General features: G+C 53.2%; 1 protein-coding gene across 2 annotated transcripts in view; it reads right to left on the bottom strand.

The window, feature by feature from the left end:
* Window positions 1–17825, bottom strand: part of LOC122377669 (lysophospholipid acyltransferase 1-like) — a 33716-nt gene extending 15891 nt beyond the window's left edge. The window contains exons 1-2 of one of the 2 annotated variants that reach the window (XM_043357981.1): window positions 17190–17825; window positions 1267–1370 (exon numbers count right to left, since the gene is read on the bottom strand). In XM_043357981.1, coding sequence (XP_043213916.1) covers window positions 1267–1350 — 84 coding nt within the window. In that variant the 5' untranslated portion in view covers window positions 1351–1370; window positions 17190–17825. Of the gene's footprint in view, window positions 1–1266; window positions 1371–5390; window positions 5679–17189 lie in introns of those variants that run through there. The other variant, XM_043357982.1, reaches the window with a different exon arrangement.
* Window positions 17826–18524: the final 699 nt, after the last annotated feature.

Below are 18524 nucleotides of genomic sequence, written 5' to 3'. Positions count from 1 at the left end.
TACACTCAACACTGTTATTTAATTTGCTTTTCATGTACCGTTACAAGCTCAAAAGTGTTAATCATATCGAAAGCTGAGCTTTTTAATAGCCAGTCAATGTTAAACACGACTACTTTTTAAAAATGTTGAGGTGTAGCAAGCGATTGTCCAAAGTTGTCCAAAGCCTGCTGCCATTGTCCAACCGAATTCCGAATTGGACATTGGACAAAATCGGAATTCCGAAGATTTAAGTTCCGATTGACACCACTAATACCTACGCTTCCTGTTACACAACGCATAAATATTCTCACACACAAAGAAATGCGCACTCGCTTGAGGGGCTAACCTACATAACGACATGCCACTGGACACTGAGCCCGTCATTAAAAAATGAAGGCTCAATTTCAGGGAACTGAGGAACATCGGGGACGATGGCGCGCCACACGAGCACCTGTTACCGTGACCGCTTCACAAAGTGCATTTCGTTTAAATCGTGACAGCTGGCGTACGGTTATCATTAAAACGCATACACCAAACCATATGCACTGAAAGATGTGCCGCTTTTTCACGCAAATAGAAATCCATTCGCAAATCATTAACAGCAAATGGCTTACAGAATTAATACGACGAGCTATATGGCACATGGAAGTTGTTTCCTATCGATGCGATTACAAGCTCCAAGTAACTTTCTATTCGCGATATATCTATACATAAAACCATAAAAATACAAATATCTATACATCCTGGCTGCATAATTGGCAAAATACAATCATCTTGGTTCCTCTCGGAGCACCGATAAACGTTTATTTTGCGAGTCTCGAGTCAACTAGCCAGCAAGTTCATGGAATAATGAACATCTGCGGCCGGTGATGACTGCTCACTCAGCAAACCGAGATCCTATACTACCACGGAGGCGAATCAAACCGCACACCACGACCGCTGGCTCACAGACGACCTTTAGACTGAACGGCCTGAGTCGGCCGAGGGCCCGAGACCATCCCATCCCGATCAGGAACACGCTTAGTGCCAAAATATGTCCCTCGTCCACAGCCACGCATCACATGGGTATATCTGCACATCCAGCTTGCATCCAGCTTGCATAGTATAGGATCTAAGCATGCAGTGTGTAGTGTGCACTGTCAACTCGGTGCGGACTGCTGATATGCACCTATTGTCGAACTGACCTGGTCGACGGAGAGTCCGACGCGGGTGTCCAGTCCGCTGACGCACTGACTATATATACAGTCAATACTGGCTACATACTACATATCTGACTATGATACTGACCTGGTCGACGGAGAGTCCGACGCGGGTGGCCAGTCCGCTGAAGTACTGACAGCCGGGGTACGTCGGTTCCACCATGGTTATCATGGTGTCGGCCGCGGGCAAAGCTGCAACAAGCAATCGTCGTCAGACCACTGTGTAAGCACCAGGGACAAGGCGGAAATAAATGCGGCGTGACTAAATTCGTTCTCTTTTAGTAAAGCATGATTTGCACCTGCAAATGTTATGTAAGTGTTTAATTTCTCTGTCATTTGACATTTGTCCGACAAATTGCAGAGAGTCTTTACTTATTGAAAGACACAGCACGATTTGTCCACGGATATGTTCAAATATCGCATGCCAGATTATTATAAAAGTTCGAATGCAGTTCGCACAAGACGCTAGGCTGAAGCGCAACAAAGCAAGGGCAGGACACAAATGACTGACTCATTGAGCGCACCACTACGGCTGTACCTACACATATGAATTTTGTAAATAATTTATTTGCATTGGTATATGCAGACATAGCGAGACTTCGTCAATCAATATGATGCGCTGGCTGGTTACATGATAAGGTAAGGGCGGATAAGGTGATTAATTTCGGAGTCGCACCCTGAATTTAGACTTATTCAGCGTGCACCATCCCTCTTCAGTTGAGCCCTCCTTACCACGAAACGCACCTGAGCTATCACTTCCGTCGCATAGGCCGGCTATACGAGTGTTAGTGGTATGCTCAAGTGACCTGATAACGTGCACATCTGGACTGAAGACTCACCATCCGGTGAGCTTAAACCGTCAGGTGTTACAAAGATGGCGAAGATAGAATAGCGCATCATCACTCAATATAGTTATGAATCGGCTTATCCAGACTTTATATTTCTAAGGATACTTTATGGTGTGCTATAGTGCATGTATGCACCAGGGCTTTATTGGTCACTCGATGCCAACGATATTTCAGTCTTTTGTCAAGGCTTTTTCATGAAACCCCACAAATATTCAATGAGCCATAACGTAGCCAAGATAATCGGGATGGCTTCTTCACGATCTGAAACGTGTTTCGTAAATGTCTTACGTCCCGCCAAGCGCCTTGTGGCTGTGGTACGATCGAAACACATCGAGGTGAAAAACGAATTGTTACGGCGTGTTCTTGCGTTTTCCAATTCGGCATTTACAAGACACACACTTTAAGATGTTTGAGTGTAGGAATGACATTCATGCGAAAAAGAATCGCTTTCATATGCTTCCATTAGCTTTGATGCGGAGGTCGCAAGCTTGACCTGACTTTTGGTCACATCACAAATCTTAGATGCCTTTTTCCACACGTTCCTGATAATTCGCACCTCATTTCAAAGCAAGCCTTTAGTCGGTGTAGCTAAGGCGAGCATTACTTTTTCTTTAACAGACGCCATTGCACATGACCCGGTGACCACTGACCTGACCTTAAGTGACCTAGCAAGGCTGAAATGCTCACAGCATGTGTGGAAATAGGGCGCCAGTCGCATGCCTGCATGTGGGTAACCGTGCCAACTTCTTCGGAACCGCATACATTTGCATAGAATCACAGAGTGGCTACATAGCGTACTATGAATGCAGCCTATACAACATTAGTGAATGAACTGACCTTGCGCGTATCTAAGCCTCCCAATGGTGCTTCACCACGCGAAGCTGGTACTCGTACCCCGAGTTACGTGAAGCGCTCGGGTGATGATACTGCACCAGGAGGTCAGAGCGGGTGAGAGCGTGTTCACACCACCCGGTTTGCAGAACAGGCGACCCTCGGCTCCTGAGGTCACCAGCTGGGAACCGGGCCACCGCGCCGCCGCACGACCTGCAGCGCCGTGCAGCCTAACACCTATAGGGTCTAGGCGTTTGAATACAGCGGGGAGTCTGGCAAAGACCAGTGCAGTGGCGTAAATGGCTCGAGCCCATGCTGGTTATGGTAGCAAACTAATTACCTACCCTCCACAGTGGATCTACATAGATTAGCTGGAAAATAATTAGCTAAAAAATGTGCAGTGGTTTGTCTTAAATTCGGTGGGCGGCAATGCCATTTCCTGTCGAGTGTCGACTGCCCCGTCGCGGATGGTGCCTCCCGCACCTGTCCCGTTCGTCTTAAATACGGCCGTTGACGTGCTATGTCCGTCCGACCACGGCACGTGTCCTGTACCGTCTCCCGCCCTACCACGTCCGTACACCGTCCTATTGACGGCGAGCCGTACTCCGTCCTACGTAAATTATCAGACATCAGACCATTATCAGATCTTATATATTCGAGCAAATGATGACGACACAATCATAAAATAGCATGGTATTTTAGGATTCTGCGCTCGGTATCATTCGTTCGAATATATAACCTCCGTCCTATCCAAGCGAAGCGGCATCCCGTTCCGTCCACAGCGTCCTATACTGCATTCTGTCCTTTCCCGTCGACAGTCACTGTCATTCCGCGCGCTGTTCTGTTTACAGCCAACGGCGACAGGTGCCCGCACGGGGGAAGGGGGAGGGGAGGGGCACCTGTTGCATGCCGGGCCATTAAACATTGAGGGCCACCGAATCAGCGGCAGGGCACCTGTTGCAGGCCCAGCCGGTAGGGAAGGGGAGGGGCAGGAAATAGCAGTGGCCGGTGTGGGGAGGGGGGGGCGCAGGGCAGTAGGGGTCAGGGGGGCTAAAACGACTACAGAGCCAGAGACGAGGCCCACCTGACCCCGGGTTAGCGAGTCTTCAGCTACTCTGACTCATGAGTCGCGCCGCTGAGTCACCGACAATCCCAGCCAAAACGTAGTCAGTCAGCCAGCACTGCGCACATGCCCAAACCGAAGGAGCTTGGTGGATCGATGGGAGCGCGTATACCGGGTGGCCCAGAAAAAACGTTCCCAATTTTAAATCAATATTTCTCAGAAAGTGATAAAGATACAACATTGAAACTTCCAATAGTCAATGCGGCATATATTTTCAGCAAATGGTATGATTTTTATGCTATTCGGTCAATTACTTTTTAAACGGTTCGTGTTTCTAGCATGCCATGTAAAAATCATTTTTTTGCTCAGATGTTTACTAAAAATGTGAGTGAACGGGCCACTTCCATCTCGGCACCACGGCCTGCAGCCATGACTGCTACTGGCAACTAGCCTCATTGATGGTTCAGGCCTCAGGGTGACACATTCCCTCTAGCTTTTTTTCCTTATTCGGTCGATTTACTATTTGATCTTCTTGAAGGGAGGGCGATCAGCAGTAGCCCATGCACCGTGCCGCTCCTTCTCTTCGAACCAGGACTTGTGTTGAAACGAATGACATCCATTAACGCAATTTTGGCTTAGCATTTAAATATTTGGCACACAAGTGGGACAAAAATATTTAAAATAACAGCACACGTGCTGGTATCATTCACGTGTTGTATTTTTCTATTTCTTTTCTAGCATGGTACGTCTAAGCCAATCATTACTACCGTTCAACAACGGCAAAAAAAGCAAAAACGTCTTACTTAATTCAACATAAGATTGCTGGCTTGAAAATGATGGTACAGTGTTATAATTTGGCATACCAATGCGCAAAGAAGTGACGCAAACTTGATGAAAATTTTGGCTCGTTATTTGCACTCGAATTTGAGATATAGGCCTCCAAAGTTCGGAACGTTTTTTTTGGGCCACCCGGTATACAGCGCAGCTTGGCAGATCAAGGCGCGGAGAGTCGGTATCTCCGCTGTCTGAACAGCTGCTAGGGGAGGGGGCGGGGCGGGGAAACACGCAGGCGCGCCGCCCGCCTGCCGCCCGCCGCCGCGGCCAGCCTAGCCGTTCACAACACGGTGGCGCAAAGCACGCTCAATGCAGACCCTGTGAGGGCGGTGCCATTACTGCTACCAATAGCTGGCATCTCGCCGAAAGGTCGCCACGCCAAGGGACTGAAGACAGAATCCCACGCCCGCGCCAGGAGCGCGACTGTTGGTGTTTACGTCGCGTGTGCCGCGGCCTTCGCGAGGCAGCATGCTCAAGGTCAGGCGAGGCGGGGCGCCACGGGGAAGGCGTGAGCCTCCCTCGCAGTTGTTTAGGACAGTGCACAGCTTCCGTTTTTTAACCCCGAGCCCTGAGTCCTGACTAGAAAGTCAACCTCCCTTCTCTCATATGTCGACGTCCTGGACCAGATATACTCACCGTCGATGTTTCTGGAGCCGTCGCCGTCGGTCGAGAGGGGCCTCCGCGGTGGAGGGGAGGGGCGGGGGAGGTAAGACGTCAGCCGGCACCGCACCGCCGAGACCCGCACAGAGTGACCAAGAGAGTGACAACCGACCACCGACTGCAGTCACACCCTCCCACCTCGCGGGCCGCCGGTCGGGTCACCACTGCACCACTGCACGCTGCACCAGCGGGCAGCACCAGCCCAGCACCACCGCCCCACCCGGCCGCCGCGCCTCCTCAGAGCACGGCGTGCTCCGCGCCGCCGCCAGCCCCCGCGGAACTCGACTCACGTCACGTGATGCCGCAGCAGCCAATCAGCGGCCGGGAGACCGGTGACGACACCGTCAGCCGTCGGTGACGTCACCGGTCGAGGTGCGCCGGAAGGCGGTCGGGCGTGATTTCAGGTGGGCGGCCGGTGCAGGTATGTCGGTCAGCCGGTGTGCCTCACTGACGTGACCAGTGTCAGACCGCCCAAATATTCACAGCAGGTGTCTCGTTGGTTGGCCGGACGGCTGGTGTGACCACCGGGTGGTGTAAAGCTGTTCCATCCGTCCTTCTTCCTGCTGTCGGACATTGGTCATTGACCCACCTGCCCGCTGATACCCGGTTACCGTTTTGCCGCGTGTGTAGAGGCCTAAAGTATTGAACAGTGTCAGGCATTAGCCCGCGCCCTGCCCATGGTTCAGTCGTGAGACAGGAAGCGGAAGTAGGTGGGCCCGGGGCCGTGGGGCGCTTTTATGCCCCTCGGCCTCGGCTTATGAGCCACATAATATCCGTTCCGTCGTTTCCCTCCTCAAGAATCAAGCTAGTCAAATCCTTCTCCTCCACGCCTTAACCCCCTGTTCCGGGCTGGACGGGCAACTTTGTCTTTATCCTATGCGGGAAACTACCCCAGGAGCAGGCTCGTAGCCGCGGATGCGGTAGTGTCTGTGTTGACTCACATTCCAATTTTTACAAGAATAACTCTGGGGCCGTGGGGGCGCTGCCCCACAACTTTTCATAGGGCTAGGAACCGTCGGAGCAGCTTGCCCTCCCTGAATTAGCGGTTGTGGGTCACAAAAATCCCCCTCTTTACCTGGCTTGACAGCTCATGTGGAAGATTTAAGCTTTTATTCTACGTTACCAAAAAGGTAGTTCCTTGACTCAGCTGAGACAAAATATCTCACTTTTTGCAAATAATTTCGTTTCGTTTTTTTTTTTTTCGATGAAAAGGCGAAGGGTGAAAAATAAGTGGCCTAAAACCGGTGAGAAAACTAGATTTGGGGGTACCCTAGGTTTGGCTAGTCCCAACCGGTTGGCCCCCCCCCCCCCCCCCCCCAAGACGGCCGGCTGGATCCGCCCTTGGTCCATTTGACCTGAACTTGACTTTACCTTGACCTGGAATTCATCCAGATTTGTTCCATATCACAAACTGAGCATGCGAATTGATTTTTATGACTATGAGTAAAATGAATATGATCCATATAAAACATGTATCACACACATCCTGTTCAATATTTTGTCTGTGATGACCTGACCTGACCTTCACCTTGAGTCTTGACCTTTGCATGACATCGTATGCAACACATCTTGTACAATTGGTAGCCTAAGAACACGTTTCGGGTAATCAATCCCAGTCCGCTCTTCGCCAACCATGCGCTTCAAAGCCGAAAATATAGAAACTTGCATTTTGTACCATTGACCTGACCATGACCTGACCTCTGACCTACTTGGACAAAAAAGCTGTTCCATAGGTCTGCCTTGTTAATAGCGTTCGGTTGTCGTTTTCCCCGTATTTATGACCATCGGAAGTAAGACGGCGGTGGGGGAGGGGGGGGGGGGGGCAGAATCTGCTCCCCGGCCCTGAGAGCCCAGCGAGGCGCGGGTTATAAGTTAAAACCTGGAGCACCAAAGTATTTATCTTTCGTTTAACTATAGTTAAACGAAAGATAAATATATATACTTAACTATAACTATATATAGTTGTTAACTATATATAGTTATTGTTGTATCAATTTGTGAACCGGATAGTGCATAATCTAACCTTACCTTTACGATCAATTTGATAATTTGACCTTGAGGTCAAGATAATTGATCGGTCCGAAAAGCCATTGACACTAATAGTAAACCGACTTAAAAAAGAGCATTGGCACTACATGAATGATTTTAACTCGCGCACCGACGGGGGGGGGGGCGGATATCCGGCCCTCCCCTGAGGTTTTTCGCGAATCGCGAATAGCGGGAAAACCGCGGCGCGTAGCGCCGCGAAATTTGGTATGACTATTCTCTCATCAATTTTACACATGGTGTGCAAGTTTCAACCTCCTAGCTTTTGAGGTCAGGTCATCAGGTCACTTTGAATGACTCAACCTCAAGTCACTTTTTGCAACTTTGTCACCGTGTCAGAGCTACAGTAGATGACCGAGGCCTTTGAAAGTCGGAGGATGTTATTAGGGCATTTAGTAGCTACAATTTGTATTTCTCGGAATTTTGATATCGATGACCTAATGTCAGGTCAATTTCTCGACCTCGATGACCTCGAGGTCACGTGACCTGAGGTCAACCTTTGACCTTGACTTTTCGAGGTCAGCATGTATATGGTTCGATGCAGATTGACGAGAGGATCACGATGGTGCCCTTAGTTTGTTCCTAGCTTGACCAGTTCGAAAGTTATTCGAGAATAACTCTCTCCGTATCTAGCCCCGCCATTTTGACTTTTTTGACCCCTGTGACGTCATCTTTGACCTGAACTGAAAATGACCTTTTTAAAAATTGTAGACCTTGTCCGTGCGTACCCCATGCCGTCTACCACTTGTCGCTATCTTGCTTCGTTCTCGAGATCTCAGGGGGGGGCGGTCATCCCCCCCGTCGGTTCTAAGTTGGCACAGACCCCCGTCGGTGCGCGGGTTAACCCTCGCCCATGTAGGGGGGGGGTTGGTGCAACCCCCCCCCCCCCTGAGGTTTTTCTTAGCTACACGCCGAACCGTTTCAGATAGCCTGCTCAAATTTTCAGTACTCTATGGGGCATCCTTTGCGCAACTTTTGGTAATTTTTTTGTCAAGGTCATGTCAGGTCACGGAGTTATGACGTCATAAAGGGGACAACCTCCGGCCAGATTTACGCTAAATTGGAGATAGCTTCACATTGGTATAAATGCCGACTGACCTGACACACTGATGGATTGTTTTAGAATCATAACTGGCTGATTTGACATTGGCACAATGTCCGTTGACCTTTTCAAGGTTACTAAAGGTCACGGTCAAGTCAGTGACCTCGGTTGACCTGTAATGACTTCTTGCACTTGTATGCCTTTTCGGGGTATTTTGATGCCCTGAATTCGAATTTGCTATCCATTTCAGGCATCGTCGGTTGTTTCTTGTAGTTCATTTTGGGTCAGGGTCAGGTCAGTGACGTCACACGCCTGACGTGACCCAATGCACAAATGACCTTGCAGACTTCCGATGCTCCCAACGCATCATTTTTAGAGTTATGACATCGAAATACACACCAAACTATAGAGGATTGATCAAGGATCACGATAGTGAAGGTTTCAAGTCGATATCTCTTACCGTTTTGCCGCAATCGGCGCGGAAATCTGAAAAAGTTAGATTTTTCCGAAAATTTGACCTTTGACCGGTCATAAGTAGGTCAAATGCTGACCTAGGACCAAAAAATATACCATTAATCGCGAGATCTCGTTGAGAGTGTAGGGGTTTCTCGCATCGGAACCTGCAACCTTTTATTGGTTCCCCCCATCTACAGACATTACGTTAATCAAAGTTACTCTACAATGCCCGCCTGCCACCCGGGTGTATTAAACTAAGCGGCCCGTATGATTGTTCGTTCACGTTCACCGTGTATCAGCCCGGCATCTGCCATTCCCCCAATGAAATATTTTGCTCACATTCCATTACGCTGTATTTTCGTATCGTTAGACCAGGGGCATTTATGGTTCACACACTTACGCTCACGCACACTACCCATATCACACCTCCAAACGCACACTCATTCACGCTACGCGCCGCGCCGACGAATATAATTTAGGTGAGACTGTCCTGGATATAAACGGGAGTGCCCACCGCTATTTGCGGCGGGTCGGAAAGCCAAATGAAATCCAGGACATTTGTCGGGGACTTCCGCAGCGCCTGGGCGCTGCGGCATTAATTTAGGGGGGAGGGAAAAGTACGCTTACCGAAAGATGTTGCCCCGACGACACCGCACTGGCAAATGCCACGAGAGACGGGCCCGCGAGTCCCAGGTGCCGGCCAGCCGCTGCCTTTCACCCGGCGGGCACGCCTTTCCCGCCGGAGGCAAACATACGGCGGACTGGCCTAACGCGCACTCTGGTTCTCCGGCCCGCCGCTCCACACACTCTCTGACGCGCTCAATTTTGCCCTTACATAATAATGCTCCCTCCCACGGACGGTGAAAAAGGGTCCCCTTACTCCCCCGGGTGAGAACCTTTCCACTATCTCATTCGCGCTTGACAATCATTATACCTACACAACACATGCGACATACATCTACAGACATCCTACATACATTCTACAGACATCCCACATACATTCCACAGACACCCGCCCCACGCCTTACATGCACGGTCGCCCTGCCCACGCTCCCGCTCATCGCCCCATTGTTCATTCCGCCTGCCACCCTCCTGCCAAGCCCTTCTCCTGCTGCTCGCATTTTTCGCAGCGCCGATCCGTTGCCAGCTCTTCCTTCCCACGCTCGCTCGTATCGCCTCGCTCTTCTGGCCCTCGACCCCCGCCATGAACTGGTCCTTGGTTGGAGGTCGCCTGGACTGGTAGCACACGCGCGCGATGCTCAGCCGGTGGCGCACGCTACCGCCCATGGCCGGTGTTCGCGGACGGTGGACACCTTGGTGGGCGGCCGCCTCCCTGGGCGACCGCACTCTATCTCAGCGCCACCGCCGCAGTCCGGGGCTTCTCGGGCGGCAGTCGGTGCCCCCCACTGGTGGTATGGAGCGTGTTCGCATGCTGCCAGGTGTTAGTCGACCGTTTCCAGCTTTATGGCCAGCTGTCGAGGGTGTCTCCTCCGGCCCGACCCGCCTCAGAGTTGGACGGCTCCCGCTAGGCGTCCCGGGGTCGCGCCACCAGGTGGCGGTGGCGGCGGCGACGGCGGCGGTTCATGGGTGCGGGTGATGCGCCGTGCCCGCCGCCTGTCACGCTGCCGCCAGCTTGGTACGCCACCGGTATAGGGCGTCGACCAACGGGAGCTGTCATGTGGCGCCTCTGCACGGCCGGCACCTGAAGCTGCCGCCCGACCACATGCCGCCGCGGATACCCGGGCCGCTGATTCTGGATCGGGCGGCTGTCGACAGGTGGTTCGGCTGTATCCCAGCCTGTGCAGAGCCGGCGGGGCCGTCAGGTCGGCCGGCCCGGCCGCCGTTACACACTATACCGCCGCGGCCATTGGCACCGCGGTTTCCAGTGGGGCGGCCGCAGGCTGCTGACCGGCGCGTGGTGAGACGGGCCGAGCTCCACCGCCCGTCTTACTGCCGGGGGCTGGACGGGACGGCTGGCGGATAGCGCGGCCTGATGGCCGTATGAGCGCCGCCGCTCCCGTCCTGCCGCGGGCGTTATCGTCGCTGGAGGTGGGCGGGCGGAGGTCCGTGGGCGAGTGCCGCCGCCCCGAGCTGGCGCGGCAGTAGTAGCCGCGGGGATCGGCGGGGCAGCGGGCGTTTTGCGCAGCGAGATGGGCGGTAGAGCGTCGTCCCTCCCGCCGCGGCTCTTGAATGCCGCGGTGGACCGGGAGGCGAGGTAAACGGCCGGAACGGCGAGGTCGGCGGCCGCGCGCAGCCGCCCGTACCGCCGCGGCTCTTGTGCGCCGCGGCCTCCGGGCAGCCGCGCAGACGGCTGGAGTGGCGGGGTCGGCAGCCGAGCGCAGCCGCCCGTACCGCCGCGGCTCTTGTGCGCCGCGGCTTCCGGGCAGCCGCGCAGACGGCTGGAGCGGCGGGGTGGGCAGCCAAGCGCAGCCGCCCGTACCGCCGCGGCTCTTGTGCGCCGCGGCTTCCGGGCAGCCGGGCAGACGGCTGGAGTGGCGGGGTCGGCAGCCGAGCGCAGCCGCCCGTACCGCCGCGGCTCTTGTGCGCCGCGGCTTCCGGGCAGCCGGGCAGACGGCTGGAACGGCGAGGTTTGCGACAGAGCACCGCCGCCCCCGACTTGCCACGGCACTTGCCGTCGTGGGGAGCGGCGGAGTGGCTGATGGCCCGCGCGGCGAGCTGGACAGCGGAGCACCACCGCCCGGTCGTACCGCCGAGGTCAGCTGTTCGCCGGTGGCTCCAGGCTGGCGGCTGGGCGCTGGCGAATCGGGCGACGTGGCTGTGGGCGGGCACTGGGCAGGGTCCTCCCCACCCCTCATCATTCCGCCCTTACAATACACATACATACACATATACATCGCGGCATACACACACATACATCGCGGCACTCAGAAGCACATATGGTTACGACAATCGACAAATCACCCAGGTTCTCTTGAAACATGATTATCTAACCTTTTTATACTCGTAACATCACGATACTGTAGGAAACTTTCATAACTTAATCACCGTCCGATAAATTTTGAATGGAATGTGGGTTTTTTATTAGTGATAGCGAAACCTCGAACCAGTCCGCCACCTTGTAGGAACTGATCTACCCATAGTCGAAAGAACAGGCATAACCCAAATCGGGCCCAATGCCCGACTATCCACCACTTAGGTATGTTAATTAGTGGTCTCTCTCTCTCTCTCTCTCTCTCTCTCTCTCTCTCTCTCTCTCTCTCTCTCTCTCTCTCTCTCTCTCCATCTCACTCATTCACTCATTCTGCTCCTCCATTTCCCGGCTCCTCCACCTTGCCTCTCCACTCTCATGCATATGTCCGTCCATGCGTCAAAGACATTGACCGAGAATACCTGAGGGTACGGGGCAAATGCGTTAAATGTCTAGTTTGGGCGGTTGGAAAGTCCGCTCCTGACACGCCCTTGCTAGCTCAGGAATTTGAGGTCAATGTCTTCTTGTCCCTTCCCTTTTGTTGCATTTGTTTTCCCAACACATCTCTCTATTCTATTCCACTCAGGCAATCCGCTTCTGTCGTCCCCTCGGCCATGTCCCCCCATTCATTCACTCACTCACAATCCATTGCTCCTTCACCTCAATCATGTCTCCCCATCCCCATATTCACCCCAGTCATGGTCTCGTCAGTCCATTCGCTCCCCTCACGTCCTCCTTCCTACGCGTCCGCCGCTCGTCGGTTCTCCCTAGTCACTGAAGTGTCCTCCCCCAGTCATTACCCGGCCCCATGCCCGCACAAACACATTCCCTCCCCAGCCCGAGACCCATCCCTCCCCAGTGCCCGGACAAACACAATCAAACCCCTGCCTTGCCCTCCCCCAGCCCCGTCTCTCCCCACGACCCACGGCGCGGCGGCGGTCCACCCCTCGCGTGCCGATCGGCGCTCTCGGGCGCTTCATCGCACGACTCTCTCTCTCTCTCTCTTCCTCGCGCGACTCTGTCTCGCGCGACTCTCTGTCTCGCACGACTCTCTCGTGCGACTCTCTCTCTCGCTCTTTCTCGCGCGACTCTCTCGCACGACTCTCTCGTGCGACTCTCTCTCTCTCTCTCTCTCTTTCTCGCGCGACTTTGTCTCGCGCGACTCTCTGTCTCGCGCGACTCTCTCGCACGACTCTCTCGTGCAACTCTCTCTCTCTCTCTCTCGCGCGCGCGACTCTCTGTCTCGCGCGACTCTCTCGCACGACTCTCTCGTGCGACCCTCTCTTTCTCTTTCTCTTTCGCGGCGCGCGGCGCATACTAATAACTACATGTGCATATGAAGTTTGAACACATAACAAAAACACTACTTCAACACTCATTCATCCACACTCGGCTGATCAATCCAACATTCATTTCTCGGTGGTCAGGTACCATTGCGCCATCCTCCCCTCGGGGGAGGATAACCAAAGGCAGCACTCCCACGCTGCCTCAACGATCAGGGGCGAGGTGCCTCTCTCGCTCCCAGCGCCTCAGAGGCCGGCCCTCCGACGGGTGATTAGATCAGCCGACCGGCGGAGGGAAGGGCTGTTTGGCACTGGCAGGCTGAGTTAGGGACCTACCCGGATCCCAGACGGCCAGGCCGCGCGGAGGCTCCATTCACTCCCGTGTTCGTGCGCGAAAAGATCGGAATAATATAAATGAGCGGTTGAAATTCAAATGGGCGTCAAACTCCTCCGGCAAAAGTTATCAATCTGAACGAAAACTTCCCCTAATCGTTTTCCCCCCAACAGTTAAATTGCTTTAGTCATCTCCATCCAATGTGTACGGTTATATGATACATTTGCTCGCGTCGCAGAGCGCTCCTAAATAAACGTACGCAAATATAGGTCGAGCCGGCTGTGGCCCGTCCAGCCTTCAAATCTCCCCTCTACCGGCTGGCCAGCCGAACGGCGGAGGGTGGACTTGTTTTGATGGTGGTGGGCCAGGAGGGTCAGTAACCCGGCCGAACTCCCACAGGCCGGTGAAAGCACCCTTAGCCCCTCGCTCAGGTGCGCAGCCCAGTCGGCCAACTTGACGGTCCGACCGACCCAGGTATCCGGTCCAATCGGCCCAGGGGCCAGTCCAGTCGGATCAGGTACCGGTGGCGGTAGGGAGGGTCCGGCCGTGATTACGCACAGTGCGGCGCCGCGCGGCACGCACTTCACTCGGCTAGTCACCGAGTGATGGGGAACGGCGCAGCGACGCCGCCCGAGGCGCGGCACGCCGGCCCATCCTGCCGACCGACTGAGGACGGCGGCACCTGTGGTGTGGGTGCGGGGGCTGTTGAGCCTTTCCATGACGGAGACACCACACCGAGGTGACTGCGCTCGGGCCTGGAGTCATTCCCAAGGAACTAATGCTGGGTAAATGAGAACACTAATGACCGTTCTCCTGAAACATCACCAGAACTGCTGATGCTAAATTTTGATTGGCAGACGATACACTTATTGTACCGCACTGAGTTCTTTTGCCTCAGCTCTGATGCTGCCGTTAAAACAAATAAGTTCTCTGACAAAACCTGGAGCAAATTGTGCATTACGAATCGATGTTCAAAACTTATAGAACGCCACACGCAGTTCGAATGCGAATTTATAAGAATGACACCCGTTTTGGCGTATCGCTCACTTTGCTAAATATGGCCGGGACACTCATTGAGAATATGAAACCGAACATTTTGTATGAAGAATGTCCCTTTCTATACCTACGCTAATTGTTGCCGTAAGAGGCGCTTTTTGCTATCAACTTTCCAGGAGGATGATGGCGGCCATGGCGCCGTATATCGATTAATCAGAAGGTTTCGGTGACGCATTGACTGATTTTGGTTTCAATTATTTCGTTTTGGTCCGTTTCGGAACGATAAGTCTTATCTTCCAAAATTATGGATGTCATGGAGCATGGCCGCAAGATGATGTACTAGTCAATATCAAAGAGCGTTCAGACATCAAAATGACCGCATTGGTTTTGAATCAATCGGCAACACAAAGCCACCGTCGTCTGGGGTGTGCAGTGCTCGGCAGCAGGCGGCCAGCGACGGGCGAGTCCAATGACTCCGGTGTTGTTATTGCGGATCGGCCCGGTTCGCCGCTGCTCCTTGGCGGACCTTCGCTCTGCGGGGCGCGGGTTGTCCCGCCCCGAGGCGTTTGGGATCGGCCGTGCATGTGGCGGCTCTCGCCTTCGGTCGGGTGGGTGGCCTACCCGTGGCGACCGGCTCGATCCCATGGCCGGCGGCGCGATCCCATCACGATGGGAATGCGTCCCTTCTCTGGGACGGTCGGGGAGGGCCCCGCCGCGGACCTGCCACCCCCTTGCGCGGGCGGCGCGGCGGCTTGACCATAATTGCTCGGTCCGGCGCCGGCCCGGGCGCTGACAGGTGCGCGTGGTGTAGGAGCACGGGGGTCGGATCCAACCCGTCTGCTTGAGCAGGTGGATATCGGCAATCAGGCGAATCCGATCTGCCCTCGGGCCGATGATAGTGAAGCCTAAGCCGGGCACCCACACACCGCTCAGGAATATGATATGATATGAAATACAACACGTGCTTCATAGTGAATTAACCCGTGCTGTACAACAACAAGCATTGTACAACACGCGAGAACTGACAATGTGGCACATGCTATATTATACATCATATGAAATCACCCGTTACTGGTGTGGCAGCGCACGGCAGCGCCAAGACCATAACCGTCCAGGAAAGTCACTGGATGGGCCCGTGCTGCTGAATTTGCTGGAGCGCAGTCCCGAACGGAGTCGGCTCAACAACTAGGGCTTTGTGTCACCTCCCGCCGCGTCAGCTTCGGTGGGAGGCTCGAATATGACGTGTGCGGTCGCGACGGATAGAATCCGCGCCACGTGGATTCAAATGTATTTGCCTCGAGTGTGCATTTTAAAGTCCAATAAACACATGTTTTGCTCTTCTATACAGAACAAATTAAATTTCCTACTTTACGAAATGATTTAGGCTCCATTTGACGGCAAGGTGACGATTAGTGCCTGGCAACACTTTAGAGAGGATTGAAAATCCTACAAGATTAATTCCGGATTATCTGTCAATTCGAAGCCGAAAATGGTCCAAGAGATACCGTCCTACTGAGTTACCATGAAATGGTTGAGGGGCACTGGGTTCATCCGATATTACTCAATGCATTTAATCATAAACTGTAATTCTATATAACGAAGATACGAACTTATGCAGCATGGAACATTTGACTGAGCACTCAGCGCTCCACTTGAAGAATTTCTGGTTAATAAATGTTGCCATTAAACCTGGAATCAAAGCTGTTTAGAACTTGTTTCTGGTTCGTGACTGAACTTAGTTGAGTATCGCTACCACATTTTGAGCAAAATTACAACGCAAAAATGCATGGAATGAACGAACTAATGAACTACTTTGAACATAACATTGAAGATTTGACAAGACATTTTACGTTTGCATCAGAAGAAATTGCAATGAACCGTAAGCGTTAATCCATTCCCTGGATTAAAAAAAAAGAGGAGAATGTGCTCGGCGTGCACCGCCTTGCGCCAGACCTTGACATCGGGTTCCGGATATAAAAGGTGCAGCTGCCAGAATGTGCGGCTCATCTTGGTGTAACGTGGGGTAATAATTAATCAGGGCTTTGCTGCCGAGCTAAGCTTGCCCGCTTTAAGCACGCACAACCTCGATGCCGTCCTAATGGCAACTCGTCAGCGCCACAAGGTGCACTGAGTGCACGGCTTTACGGGAGGGATCGTCATCCCCGCTTAAAACTCCGCTTAAAAACACCCAACCATAATTTCCCCGATCCACTGCACCGATTATGCCTATATATATCCCGTAAAACCATGGACATTCCAGTTAATATCTTAAGATGCAATTAATATGCACAGCAAAGATGCACTGCACTTAAGACTATAGACATAATGCCCTGTGGTCTAAACGATTGTTCAAGCAATCGCAGGAAATGTCTAAAGCCTCTATGGTCTCATTATGAGGCGTGAATGACAGGCGACACATGAAGCAATTTGCTACATAGTTAAATCAGGTGTATGAATGAAAGCAAATTGATTACTAATCATGAAAGCAAATTGATTACTAATCATGAAAGCAAATTGATGACAAATAAGTAAAATTCAATTTTCCGCATCTTTTCGTGACCACACATGACCTTGTTCGCACTAACTCAATCACACCAACCGTAACATACCTGTACACCAAACGATCCAATCATACGCCCACACATGTAATACTGAAATACCGGGGTATTTCGCGGCCCTCGGTACTCACCGGTGACGACCTCCTCGTTGCCATCACACCAGCGGTGACGACTCGTCACCGGACTCTATGATTCCGCCGAACGGGCGAACCTGCACGCTCGCACGCGACCGACGACGACGCGAGCACTCCTCTCGCGTACAAGCGGATTCCATTCCGCCCGAGCGAACTCTTCCGCACCGCCGAACGCCGTCGATCTCATCCCCGATCTCCGACGGTCTCGCGCGAACCGACTGCCCTCATCTCTCATCTCATTATTGCGGTGGCAAATTGTCCCCCCATGCCCCCCTTTAATTGGACTGATTCACGCGTGTGAACGTGACGAAAAGTACGGAAGCAATAATTTACACAAGATATTGAAGCCAAAAGTAAGAACAGCACGACCGATAAAGCTTTCCAAGGGAGCGGAAATCACCGCCCACATCATGTCCTTTGGATCCGCCTCTGCACCACCCGGGCTCCGTCCGGACCTCCCACACGGCGTTACAGGGCCGATCGGCGTTTTATCCCGGGGAGCGCTGACCTTCCGTTGCGCATGACACGGGCCGGTGGACCGCGTGCCCGGAAGCGGCAAATACGCCCGGGTACCGATGTGCACTGACCCCGGGGAGCGGAATTCTACACTTGTCGCGTACCGCAGATTATGGCGGAAGGAACACTTCGGGCGTCCGGACCTCCGTTGGGAAAGATTTCCCGGTCGATGCACCATTTTATGTAGGGGTTTCTCGCATCGGAACCTGCAACCTTTTATTGGTTCCCCCCATCTACAGACATTACGTTAATCAAAGTTACTCTACAATGCCCGCCTGCCACCCGGGTGTATTAAACTAAGCGGCCCGTATGATTGTTCGTTCACGTTCACCGTGTATCAGCCCGGCATCTGCCATTCCCCCAATGAAATATTTTGCTCACATTCCATTACGCTGTATTTTCGTATCGTTAGACCAGGGGCATTTATGGTTCACACACTTACGCTCACGCACACTACCCATATCACACCTCCAAACGCACACTCATTCACGCTACGCGCCGCGCCGACGAATATAATTTAGGTGAGACTGTCCTGGATATAAACGGGAGTGCCCACCGCTATTTGCGGCGGGTCGGAAAGCCAAATGAAATCCAGGACATTTGTCGGGGACTTCCGCAGCGCCTGGGCGCTGCGGCATTAATTTAGGGGGGAGGGAAAAGTACGCTTACCGAAAGATGTTGCCCCGACGACACCGCACTGGCAAATGCCACGAGAGACGGGCCCGCGAGTCCCAGGTGCCGGCCAGCCGCTGCCTTTCACCCGGCGGGCACGCCTTTCCCGCCGGAGGCAAACATACGGCGGACTGGCCTAACGCG

Source organism: Amphibalanus amphitrite, unplaced genomic scaffold (genome assembly GCF_019059575.1).
Source record: "Amphibalanus amphitrite isolate SeventyFive unplaced genomic scaffold, NRLGWU_Aamphi_draft 000048F_arrow, whole genome shotgun sequence".
In the NCBI taxonomy this organism is placed as follows: domain Eukaryota; kingdom Metazoa; phylum Arthropoda; class Thecostraca; order Balanomorpha; family Balanidae; genus Amphibalanus; species Amphibalanus amphitrite.
This window is presented reverse-complemented; position numbering and strand designations above follow the sequence as displayed.